The following is a 13,621-nucleotide window of genomic DNA, read 5'->3' on the forward strand; positions in this document are numbered from 1 at the left end:
CATTTTGCCGCGGACAATCTGCTGTCTGGATGGCGCGGACAATCTGCCTCATGCGGCGCGTTGCAAACGATCGAAGTGTGCGCGATGCGTCGCATAATTTGGAGATCGCGAAGGCCAGCGCGTGGGTGACGCGTGGGTCATATCCGTGTTGTGGTACAAAGCGTGTCTGGCGTTTCACAGCCCGTAGCTGAGCGGGACTCTTTATTCTTCCCAAATAAACTATGCATTGCATTGCATTGAAACCCGGCAGATCGGACACTCGGTACTTGCCCGCGTGCCTTCTGCGATGATTCACCGTTCTCTTCCCTGGCTCTTCTCTCCAGCTGCTCGATATTCAGTGGTTTCACGCATGTGTCTGGGCACATGATATTTGGACTGAGTACCACAAATAATTGTATCATGCTTAAATTTCTGGAAGTGGAGCGCAAAAGACATCGCTGCTTTCTGACCTTATCATAAAACTCGATTTCAGAAAAAAGTGACGCGAAGCATGTTTTTCGCGCCGCGGAACGTCAAGAAGCAAGGTGCAGAGAGTGGCGCGCTCCGAGCGCTGCCAGTGCAAATGAAATGTTTTCGTCACGATATGACGACATCATCATTCGGGCGATTCGACGGCGACTGCAGAAGTGACACCTTGCGCTCTCTCACGCGTTCCGGTGCGCGCGCGGTTGAAGCGAGCGAACGAGCAGGCTGGCAGGTAAGAAAGGACGCGCGTGCGCAGTACGCGCTCTCGAACTTCGGCGTGCAGCCGTCAGAAGGCGCAGCCATGCAGTTCAGTCACCGCTCCCGTGGTCTCTAATATTTTGCACTCGACTGTACGTACCGTGACTTGCTCTTACAGCCAGAATGTAGATGCAACTTCGACAGCTGATTCTTGCCTTGCGTATCTGTCACAAAGATATGCCTTTTGAAATAATTTTATCAGCAGGCTGGCGGAAACGATGTAGATCTACGTTTAGGGTCGATGTAAAGACCACCGATTCTATAATACTCCCACGCGAGCGTCGACTGGCCAACCGGCCAACGCCTACAATGGCTCGTAGCGACGAGAGCAGCAACAATAGCGCATGCGCACCAAGTTCACTCGAAATGAAAGTTTCGTCTTCTAGGCTCTTCCCACCAGCACGACACCGCCCCTGGCACGATTAATTAGGTGCAAGCTTCCCGGCTTATTGGAGATAGCAGGAGCGTGTTACCTGGCTTGGGTTCATTTTTTGTTACTTTTCTTTAGGGCGTGCTGCTCTAGTGCGCATGCATAATGAACGAAACGTGGAACGCTGCAATCATAGGGGCAAGAAGCAGTTGCACAAGAGGGGATTATCAACTTTACCGCCTAGTTTCAAATCTGCTGCGTCAACTATTTCTCCTTGCGCGCTTTGTTCTCTATCTCACGGTGTCTCTGATAATCAGGGAAGCTTCCACTGAGTTAATCACGGCAGGGGCAGTGTCAGGCCCCAAGGTACGTATATTTAATACTGGTAGCGAAGCTTTCATAGAAGCCCACATGTATCGAAACTGGCGGCTCGGTACAACCGTCGCCATCTACGTATCGGGGAGACAACTAACGGCAAGCAAAGAATAAAAAAAACCGGCATATCCCATGCCCTGTGGGAACCGATGTCATGCGTGCGGGGCGCCTACCAAGTTAACGAAACGACCACGAGGCACCAAGACGTAGGCGGCTTTTTCATTACCTACATGACGTGCATGACATTCACTTCATGAGTCCTCAGGACTCCCTTTAGCAATGCCTAGGAGACCTTAAGGCGAAAGCCTTAGCCATGTCATTAGTATGACTTCAACCATTGAAGTTTAGCCTTTTCCTTCCCTTAGTAACACACCCGAACCCATTCCATTGGTTTTTGAGTGTTAACCTTTTTTCTCTGAGTCATTGTCATTTTTATGAGTCATGCTCATGAGTATGACTGCTACCACTATCTAGTGTTTCCTTCACTTAGTACCCGCGTCCGAACCAATTTCGGTGGTTTCTGAGTGTTCATGTTTTTTGCTGAGTCATTGTCATTTTTGCAGACTCATGATCATGACTATGGCTTCTACAACCATCCTTCAGTGTTTCCTTCCCTTAGTAACACACCCGCACCCTTGCATTGGTTTTGGAGTGTTACCTTGTTTTCGCAGAGTCCTTGTCATTTTTATGAGTCATGGTCATGACTAGGGCTTCTACCACCATCCTTTACTGTTTCCTTCACTTAGTACCCACGTGCGAACCCATTTCAGTGGTTTGTGAGTATTAATTGTTTTGCTGAGTCATTGTCATTTTTATGAGTCATGCTCATGACTATGACTGCTACCACCATCCTTTAGTGTTTTCTTCCCTTAATACCCACGTACGAACCAATTTAAGTGGTTTCTGAGTGTTAATCTTCTTTCGCTGAGTGATTATCAATTTTGCTAAGTCATGCTCATGACTATGACTTCTAGCACCATCATTTAGTGCTGTCGTCACTTAGTACCCACGTTCGAACCTATTTCAGCGGTTTTTGAGTGTTCATGTTTTTTGCTCAGTCATTGTCATTTTTGCGGACTCATGCTCATGACTATGGCTTCTACCACCATCCTTTAGTGTTTCTTTCACTTAGTACCCACGTCAGAACCCATTTCAGTGGTTTCTGAGTGTTAACCCCTTTTTTGCTGAGTCATGCTCATTACTATGACTTCTTCCATTATCCTTTAGCATTTCCTTCATTTAGTACCCGCGTCAGAACCCATTTCAGTGGTTTTTGAGTGCTAATTTCTTTTCTCTGAGTCATTGTCATTTTTGCTGAGTCATGCTCATGACTATGACTTCTACCACCATTCTTTAGCATTTCCTTTACTTAGTACCCACGTCTAAGCCCATTTGAGTGGTTTTTGAGTGTTAATCTTTTTTCGCTGAGTCATTGTCATTTTTGCTTAGTCATGCTCATGACTATGACTTCTAGCATCATCCTTTAGTGTTGCCTTCACTTAGTACCACGTCCGAAGCCATATCAGTGGTTTTGGGTGTTAATGTTTTTTTCGTTGGGGTCATTGTCAGTTTAGGGGGCTGTTTTATGACCTACATGACATGCATGTCATGACATTCATGTCATGACCTACCATTTATGTTCGTCATACACTGTTGTCATACTATGCCAATTTTGGTACCTACCAAGTTAACGTAACGACCATGAGAGCACCGAGACGTAGGCAGCTGTTTTATGACCTACGTGACACACATATCATGATATTCATGTCGTGACCTATCATTTATGTTCGTCATACACTCTTGTCATAGTATGCCAATTTTGGTAAGTACAAAGTTAACGATACGTCCCTGAGACCACCAAGACGTAGGCGGCTAGATAGATAGATAGATAGATAGATAGATAGATAGATAGATAGATAGATAGATAGATAGATAGATACTGTCAAACTAGCAAATGTTCGCCAAGAAATGCTTTGCATTTAAAAGTGACCTCACAACCGCAGATGGCCATGACGTCATGATTTTATGCTGCTTGGCGCGAACGTTTGAATTTCTTAAGCGTCAGGCATTTCGACCACCACGCGAGCAGTTATCTTTTTTTTTTTTCAGGCTGAGGCAAGCTTGCGACTCGCCTAGGGTGAAGCGCCAGCGTGTCATTAAACTAGAGTGGCCTATGTCTTAATGTGAACACAGTTAGGCTGTTATTGACGGCAATTGCTCCAGTAGGTTCCTTTGGAAGGTGAGCGAATAGGATGGAAATAAATGACAGTGCCACATAGGTTTCAAAAGCATTTTCACTGATATTCATCTAGAATAATGTAACCAATCTACCTGACCAAAGAAAACATGTTTCAGTGGATGAAAAGTAGTATGGTCAGCACGCAGTCGTAATGTATAGCGACATATGCGAAACTTTTTCACAGAATCATTCGCAATTCCATGCGATACCATGTAAATCCATCAGTTACCAGACAAGACAACATTGTCCCACATTATCATTTAGAAAACATTCGACTTACTAATTTTGCTGCCTATCGGACAGTCAGAGCCTGTGTTACGGACAGTGAACCAACATAGCGCGACGGTTCTTCGCAGAGCCTTCCGCATTTATCGTCACGACGGACACAGCGCGTCGGATGCCGCAGCGTGAGCTTGCACAATAACAGAAAACCTGCACTCACACCTTTCGCCAATGAATGCCATACACTAGGTCACGCAAACTTTCAAGGGAAGCGCACGCCACACTTTGAACAAACACGCATCGAACTAAAGAAGCTCGGGTGAAACCGCCGCGTTCAAGTGAGCAACGCCATTTCGCACGACATAATAGCTGGGCCGCGATTTTGTAGGGATGCCTTATGACTTATTCTATTGTAGTCTTATCATCTACCGCTCACGGCTGGCTGATCCCGTTGATAACGCGTGCGGACCGTCGCTCTGACCACTGGCAAAGCGCGATAAGCACGAAAAGGCATTATTACCGGAAAGGCATCGCTACAAAATACCGGCCCTGGTGGCAAGGTGTTGTGATCGTGGCTTTCGAAGTTCCTATTATCATTTGTCCAAGTAATGTTTTTAAGGCGAAATCCTTAGATCTCTATGTTTCAAGGTAGCGTTGCGAGATACAGAAAGTCACGTGACCCATGGAAGGCCAGAAGCGAACCAAAAGCATGTCCAGTCGTGTACAGCTTACAGCTTACACTTTGTTTTATTCGGGCAAAACAGGTACAAGGTTTGCCCGCGAGGTAAGGCAAAAGGAGGGCTTAAACCTCCTGACTAGGCCTTACCTCGCCAGTTGTCCGGTGTTCCCGACTCACATCGCGTGAAAACTTTTCGCTGAACACTTTTACTCGTGTTAACACACCTCGGAAACACCACGCTGAGCAAGCGTAAACAGCGCGTCACTGGTATTCAGAAATCCCGCACAGTGCATCAAAACACCAAAACATTTTGAGGGGGGCGTATCCTAGCAGAAGAACCTTACGAGCGCGCTTTTTTCCATAGCGGCGTGAACGCCACCCTTTTCTACCAGGGGCGCTAAGAAAATATACAGGGTGTTTCAGCGAACACTTTCAAAAATTCTCAAAGGTTGCCTGCGGCAGATAACACAATTCTAGTTCATGAGCTGGTCTACTGAGGCGGACATCACTTGCACAAGAAATTGAAATGCATAATCGAATAATTAACAAAAATACACTAATTAAGTTTTTAACTAATTACCTGATGGCCCATATTGCAATTTACAAATTGTAGCCGTGGAGTTCGCAAGGCGGATCCACTTGGAACGAATTCTCGGGATGACACCAGCTTCGAGATATTAATTCCCGAACTTTGCGGAGAAATGCATTGGCGTTCCAGTTAGTTTCTTAACAAAACGTCGCTTGATGCATTGAAGCACAAAATTAACTGGAACGCCAGCGCATTTCTCCGCAAAGTTCGGGAATTTATATCTCAAAACTGGCGTCATCCTGAGAATTAATTCCAAATGGATCCGCCTTGCGAACTCCACGGCTACAACTTGTAAATTGCAATATGGGCCATCAGGTAATTAGTTAACAACTTAATTAGTGAATTTTTGTTAATTATTCGATTATGCATTTCAATTTTTGTGCAAGTAATGTCCGCCTCTTCGTGTAGGCCAGCTCGTTAACTAGAATTGGGCTATCTGCCACAGGCAATCTTAAATAAATTTTGTAAGTGTTCGCTGAAACACCCTGTATTCTTATTACCCCTAAAGTAAAATGCAATCGTGTTTTCTTTGCACGTCGCGTCTGTTTAAGACTAATTAAGAACTGCATTTTGTTTGAATAGAATAGAGTTTGTCATGTATTTTTTCTTATCTTAAAATGATTTTTTATTTCTTATTAGGATTTGTCGCCCCCGTCACCTAGTCGCGCTTCAATCACTTTTCGCATAAACCCCCTTGTTGAGGTCGCTGACAAATGAGTCTGGACAGCTTTTCGTCAAGCGTTTCGAAACCATGGGAATTAACTTTGCCCCCATTAAGTCGTGGTTTTGGCGTGTAAAACCCTGAATTTCTTTAACGGCATCATGGCCGCCATGTTGGATTACCGAAGCCGCGTGCACTTTAAAATTATTACAGCCTTAAAAGTTGAAAAAAGGGTGTAATTCTGTCGATAACTCACATACTAACACCCAAAAAGGGCATATGGGCGTGACGTACAGAAACATTTGCATCCTTATTTACTTTTCAGGGTGCAAAATATTTTGCAGCGTAGACAGAAAGCCTGACAGCACGACAGCCGTTGTCTTGCGTCAAGCGACAAATCGAAAAACGGAGATAATCCGGCTAGAAACGGTCACCGTCAAAAAAAAAACGCACAAAAATGGACGTGTTATGATGTGGTTCAGCGACGTCATCATGGCCGCCATGCTCGTGGATAGTGTCACGTGATGTCACGTGACACTATGTGCCCTTGTCACGCGCCAGTCGCTGTAGCTATCGTACTACAAGAAGCAAAGACAAGTCACACCGACTTCGTGCGAGTTCAGGATCAGTATAGCTGCAGACACCGCCATGCCGGATGCGAAACTGGGACGGGTGCACCGTTTTCGCGATCACGTGGTCGCAGGCGTCAACTGGCGACCGACGCGGTTTGTCGACGACGTGCCCAATGTACGCGTATGCGGCCTCTGTCGTACGATTCCGAAGCGGACGGTGGTGTTACCTTGCTCGCACGTCCTGTGTCAATCCTGCCACGCGGCCAACTCCCAAGGAAGCTTCGTTGGGCTGTGTCCCTTGGATCAAGAGCCGTTCGAGGAAACGCAATGCGCCTTTGTCGAGTTGTCCGCGCGGGAAGCGAACAGGTTTAAGGTGAGAAAAAAAACAAAAACGATACGGCTATGGTCGTCCTTTGCAAAAACGTCCATCATTTGCAATGATTGCACTTATGGGTATTTGCACGCCTAAGAGTAAAAGTGGCTGTTTTCCTGTTGCCGAAGTGCGATGTACCGATTCAGCTTGTCTTAGCATTCTTGTTTAGTGTCCCTAATGTACAGAAAGCAGCAGATACGGGTGATGCTAAGCAATAATCCTTATACACGTTTGTTCACGGGGGACGGAGGGGGGTAGGGAAAGAAATATTGAATCAAAAGTTGCAGTTTGAACAAATGTGGAAGTATAGGTTGTAAATGCTAGGTTCGTAAACGGGCCCAGCAAATGAGTTTTGTTTCTTTTTTTTGTTCGTTTCTGGGGACTTAGTTGCGTTGGTTTTGATTTCTGTAATGGTTTTGCAGCACAAATTCTGTGGTCTTAAGTGCCAAATCGCCGATTTCATGGACGGCACGCCGTAGTGGGGAACTCTGGGTTAATTTGACCACCTGGCGGTTCTTTAACGTGCATCCAATGCACGGTACATGGGCGTTTCTGCATTTCACCCCCATCGAAATGGTGCCGCCAGGGTCGGGATTTCATCCCCCCCGTCCTCGGGCTTAATAGCAGAACGTCATAGAAACTACGCCACCGCGTCGAATGCCATCGTGTGTGTGTGTCACGATGGTTGTCAGACAGCCTCGATCAATAGGTCGAAACGTTCCAGTCCCTACATGGAACCTCGTGCCTTATTTTACTCTCACGCGGCCATTTAAAACAAATGCACTGGGCAGCTGATGGCAAGGGCATGCTAAGCTGCGAACACTGGCAGCAAGCAGGCGATAAAAGATCGTTTGTTAGTACGGTTGTTCCTTCGTTTCTTTTGGCCAGTCCCCGCATTCTCAGCCACCGATCGTAATAGCGCTTCGAGTGTCCTCGACATATGCCAACCTTGTCCCCAAAGTTGGCGCTTCACGAGTTTGCAGCGGCACTTCGCCTGCACGGGAGCGCGCCATTTCTTACCGTAAAATACATGCCTGTTGTGCCGCAAACTACCGAAGCAGATCAGAGAAGTGCTTTGAGAAGAATTCCAGAATTTCCTAATCGCAGCGCCGACAGCGTCGCTAACATGAGTGGCACGCGCTGGAAACACTGGTGAATGAGACAACACCTTGTGTAAGAGATAACTATCGCACACGGGTTCAGATTATCGTAAAATCGTAAGTGAAACGTGATACGTGCTCTAATTTCTATCTAAGAAGAGTGCAAATAACGCGCGTTATCGCTCGGGGTATACGCTACTGCTCTGCATCACGTGCTACGCTGTTGCGTCAGGAAACGCACGCTGTACGCCTGCTACATGCGATGCACTACCGTATATCGCCAGGACTTAACCGCGTGTTGCATGTACCGCTAATACTATCTTTGCTTTCACTGCTAGATTTTTTTTTCATGCGTCGGCGTATCACTATATACGTGACTGTGCTCGGGAGGCTGCAGCGACAGTTAGGAAAGAAGCGTGGAGCATGTGGAAGATTCACTGTTATCTGCACAGTGAGGGCATTGCTGCATACATATTCAAATGTTTGATAAGCTGCCACTTACCCAAATGTTAGCGACTTCGTGGCGCGCTTTGTGACTCAAGTGGGCGGTAAAACGGGAGCTTCTAGAAACGCGAGACAAGGTAATGAATCGGGTATTTTTCTTTGTCGTGTTAATTTCCCGAGACGTAAAATAACAGGCGCATTGCGGATGGCGCCTTATTCGTTCAATGTTCTTCCCGTCGCCTCGTCGTAAAATAAAAGTTGGCCTGCGCATCTCGTGTGGCAGGGCATATGTATCGAAAGAGAACGTATAGCATCGCACAACGTTCACATCAGCGCTTGCTCCTACACTATAAAATAAGTTACACCCTTAAAAGTGTAAAATGTGTAAATATACTCCCACCCCTACACCGTTTTTTTTTGGGTGCAAGGGTGTGAGTTATAGGCAGACTTACGCCTTTATTCACTTTAAAGGGTGTCAATTATGCTAGTGTACTGTCGCAGATTACACCACCTCTGGTAGGTATGAGGCTTAGCTAACAAGGACATGCTGCGATGTCGACGTTCGTTCGGCATTATGAACTGTGCTCACGACTGTTCATGGCACCGATTTCCTTGAATTATGCCTGCCAAAATGATGCCCGAAATGATTGAAGGCTGTCGCGAAATTGGGAAGCCCTGTCGAGCTAATGGGATCGGCTGAGCGTGACGTTCAATGAAGTCTCATATAACCTACTGTGACGACCCATTCCCGACGTCATCGGCCCATAAGCAAGTCTGTAATGATACCCGCAAAGCATACTTACAGGTAGGACAACACAAACATGCGAATGTCAACATTACATTTACGATTAGGCTAATCCGAGCTGTATGACATTGGTTAATGTTGGAAATTCATCGTGACTTGCAGACGCAGTGTGCGGGTTAGAATTAGTTATTGAATGCAACACGGTATTGCTAATGCACACGAATAAATTATCCTTGAAGATTAGTAAAGCCTTCAGAAGGGTGGTTTGCTGGCAGAGTTGGTAATGCATTCTTGACTTAGGCAAGGATGCATTGTCTGCGCTGTCTGTCTGTTATTTCGCTTTGCCTGGGTCAAGTAATGTCTTCTACCAAAAAAGCATAAATATTGCAGATGCACCAGCCGGCCACCCTGAGCATTTTAACAACCCTGGAATGTGCTGTTTGGTTCTAATGGTTCAAATCCTTGATTGCTAGTTTTATTTTTCTGCAAATTTTTGTGACTATGTCTTTGTATATTCAATTTTTGCATTCACACGAGAACGCATGCTCCTTAACGTTCCATTTCATTGCAGAATTACCTACCGGTTGTTCGCGTTTGTTTCAAGGTTAGTTTCAACGTTAAACTTTACGCACTGCGGGTAGACCCATTGTAGGATACCATTTATGCCTTTGCAAGCAATGAAATTTCATAACCCGAATATAATGACAGCCCCCAGGGACCTAGCACTGAATTTGAAAATTCCGGATGGTTTGACAGGTCCCATCTCAGCTGGCCCTGTTCCAGAGATGGTTTGCAGGGCGGGTATTTCTGCCGTCGGGCCGCATTCCGGTTTTGTGCCATGTCACGATGCCCCCCTACAGCAGTCTCTTAGCGCAAATTTCAGAAATCTGCTAATCTGTTACATTGGTTCTTTTCTCCTGCATTTGAAGGTTCATTGCTGGAACGAATCGCAAGGCTGCAAGTTTGAGGGCACGATGGACGAGCTGCTGCGTCATTACGAGACCGAATGCACGTTCCATACCGTGGAATGTTCGCGTTGTGGCGAGGGAGTCCTGCACAAGGACCTGTCGGTGCACTACGTAGCTAGATGCGGCGCAGCTGGTTCTTCCGTGGCCGCGAAGCAACCGTCCTTGAAAGCTGCAGGAGTGACGCTTCAGGACCTGGGCAACGCGTTGGAAGACCTAAAGGGGCTGTTGAAGGACCTTCGTCACGACGAGCTGCTGTCTGGACTTCAGAGCCTGATAACTGCTCTCGTAGAAAACGGCCGGAGTCGGCAAGCTATGTTTGCAGAGCTCACGCACGCGCTCGGAACATCCGAGCAGAACTTAAAGGATGACCTGGCCGTAATCGCGACCGCGGTCGGCGCGACGTTGTCGTACCAGTCTCGGTCTCCGCGACATCCGGCGGACGAACCCAGCCCGTCGCCGCTATTATTGTGCTCGGAGAACGGGCTCATACTTCGAAAGTTGGAGCAGTTTGCCCACATGTCGCTGAACACGCTGGAGTACTTGCGGCAAAATGTCACGCGGCATGGCCAAAACCCGGTGACTGCGTCTTCTGAGCCTCTCGTATACTCTTTGGACAGGTTTCGGCGCTTAACCAGCGCGCTGTCCTTGGAACACGGGTTGGGCGAAGAACTTGCCAGGGCATGCTACGTGCTGACTCTCGAAAACGGGAACGAAATTTTCCTCTGCCAGGAGGACGACAGAAAGTTTGCCGAGGCCACTTTGTGGCACACCAGGGACACTTATCTTACGATAACCGTCTGCAAGCGCAGGTGTTGGGGAAGTTGTGACCTCGTTGTGGAGATTGTGTTTGACGGGTTGCTGGCGGGTTCTCAGTGTGTCCTGAATGACTGGTGCGTGAATGTGCGACATCCGGGCACCGACTATTCTTTAGACGGTCCGAGTGATGGTCATTGCGTATGCCCTCGCGATCTCGACTCAATGAAGCATTTTCACCGAGAGTTCAATATGGACTTGGATGTTCTGAAAAACGGTGGTTTTCTGAAAAACGACAGCATAATATTCGAGATCCTGCTAGACTATATAGATGAGTCCTTGGACTCAAGCACTTATTGATTGTCAGCACTGCCAGTGCTTCGCAGCACGATGTTTTGCTTCCTGCTTCTCGTGTTTGCGAGATCACAGTTGTCGGGTTCTTTTACCGCCTTGCTCGTAATCAAATAAGCCATTTGTAATTTTGTGTCAGTTTCCGTTCTTGCCGAATAAATTATTTTAATTTTAAACTTGTTCCATCTTATTCGCTTTCCTACTTCAATGTTTACGACTACAGGAGCTCCGTCTAGCGTATTTTAACTTCGAGACCAACCACTTCCTGAATATCTCGAACACATCAAATAAATACGCGTGTCTTGTGCAGAATGCCGCTACCACTATCCCTGGTGAACTGGGCAGCTGGCTCTGCGTGGCGGAAAATCGAAGAAAGCAGTTCCATGCTCATCTCCTAGCGGTTCTGGTTCCTTTTTTTTTTTCGCACGTCGTGACGCCAACGAGGCATCGCCGTGACGTCACCACTGTAAAGAGCTGTCGATTGACAAGGCAAGACACGCCTCTGCTTTATGGCGTCATGCTACTCGCGGTGTGATGAAAGTCGTGACGTCAAAATTACCGCGGATTACTATGGAGTATCCCCATTAAAAAATAATTGGGTTAAATAAAATTGGGTTGGAGTGCATACGGCAGGCATTACAAAATCCTGACTGGGAGCTTACCACTGTCGTTGAAAAGAAAAGTGTACAATCATTGCATTCTACCGGTGCTAACATATGGGGCAGAAACTTGGAGGTTAACAAAGAAGCTCGAGAACAAGTTAAGGACCGCACAAAGAGCGATGGAACGAAAAATCTTAGGACTAACGTTAAGAGACAGGAAGAGAGCGGTGTGGATCAGAGAACAAACGGGGATAGCTGATATTCTAGTTGACATTAAGCGGAAGAAATGGAGCTGGGCAGGCCATGTAATGCGTAGGACGGATAACCGGTGGACCATTAGGGTTACAGAATGGATACCAAGAGAAGGGAAGCGCAGTCGAGGTCGGCAGAAAACCAGATGGGATGATGAAGTTAGGAAATTTGCAGGCGCAAGTTGGAATACGCTAGCGCAAGACAGGGGTAATTGGAGATCGCAGGGAGAGGTCTTCGTCCTGCAGTGGACATAAAAAATATAGGCTGATGATGATGATGATGATGATGATGATGATGATCCCCATTAGATTCTAAGGCAGTCGGATAGAGTAGTATGATGTCATGGATCAAAGTTCACGGCCTTATGCTATATAGGAGACAAGAGCGCCGATCTGACGAGAGCCTGCTGTGTTCACTGAAAAGGGAAAGGGTGGGTCTCGCCCATTGTTCTGCGCAGATCCTTTCGTGAAGCTTCGCCCAGAGGGAAGCCCTTCTCGTTCTTTATGCATGCTGGTAGGCGTCTTTCCAACCTCGACATCTTCCACCCCAGTGCAGGGTAGCAAATCCGAAACTCGCTTCTAGTTAACCCCCCGCCTTTTCTCCCTCTCTCTCTCCCTCCCCCTCTCTATGCCGGTAGGCTGATACATCCCGTAGCTCTCACTGCACTGCATGGGATGGAAATGTTTAGAAACGGCCTGCGCCATGCTTTCCCCTGGTGGCATCTTTTGGTGAGAGGGTGCGCCGGGCAGCTGCCGCCAATGCGAACGTGAAGGCACTTCAAAGTTATGACTTGGATCTTTTGTGGTTATCGGTTGCGAGCTGCTAGTGTGCATGCTGCGGAAACTTCGGCAGTCATTTTAGTGTCATTTTACTGCCTTAAGCATGTTGTAGATAAAGAATAAATGTGGCAGGCGAAGGTACTGTGTACGCGGTGAAATATTCGATAGGAAAGAAGAGCTAACCAAGGGAGACATCGCGGCAAGAGGCTTACATAGCTTGGCCGCATTACCGTTGGGAAATGTGGTGAAGTGTGCATGATGTATTGTTGGGGGGAAAAGTGAGAATCTTGGACAGGTAATCTCGCACGCGAACACCTCCTCCCGTATAAAAGTATAATGCGTGTAACGAGTCTCGCGTTATACGTATTCCGGTTCGAGGCATGAGCATTACGCGTTTTTTTCTCTCTCTATCGCTGCAACTTGGCCTCGCGCAAGAACGCGTGAGCTCGGAGTTGCCACCGTGTATTTCGCGCTATCTTGCTTGTTCCGATTTATAACGTTAGTGCAGCATTGTTACGGTTACGGCGTACTACAGTGACAACCTTGAGCAAAAACGATCGGCGCTGTTGTGAAACCACGTCAAGCAAGTGGTATTCGAAGTCGCGCGCTGCATCAACGCACCATGTGTGAATGGTCTTACCGCGTTCGATTGCGTCGCGGCGATTTCTAAGCGCTGCCTGTCCAATAACTTTGGTGGCATGAAGGACGACTCGCTGATCGTGACAAAGACTTCAGCGGTTAGAGAGAGTAAATCGTGCATTCACTCGTCTTTTCACTGTATTTTGTGGAGGTAGTTCGCAGAAGCGATAAATAAAGCGGCCTGT

At 47.1% G+C, this 13,621-nt stretch overlaps 1 protein-coding gene across 1 annotated transcript; it reads left to right on the forward strand.

The window, feature by feature from the left end:
• Positions 1-6,457: 6,457 nt before the first annotated feature.
• Positions 6,458-11,334, forward strand: LOC125940693 (uncharacterized). The gene is made up of 2 exons (XM_049657132.1): positions 6,458-6,803; positions 10,022-11,334. The coding sequence occupies exons 1-2, from the start codon at positions 6,507-6,509 to the stop codon at positions 11,171-11,173; spliced, it is 1,449 nt and encodes a 482-aa protein (XP_049513089.1). The 5' UTR covers positions 6,458-6,506; the 3' UTR covers positions 11,174-11,334.
• The last annotated feature ends 2,287 nt before the right edge of the window (positions 11,335-13,621 follow it).

This window comes from Dermacentor silvarum, chromosome 10, assembly GCF_013339745.2.
Source record: "Dermacentor silvarum isolate Dsil-2018 chromosome 10, BIME_Dsil_1.4, whole genome shotgun sequence".
Lineage (NCBI taxonomy): Eukaryota > Metazoa > Arthropoda > Arachnida > Ixodida > Ixodidae > Dermacentor > Dermacentor silvarum.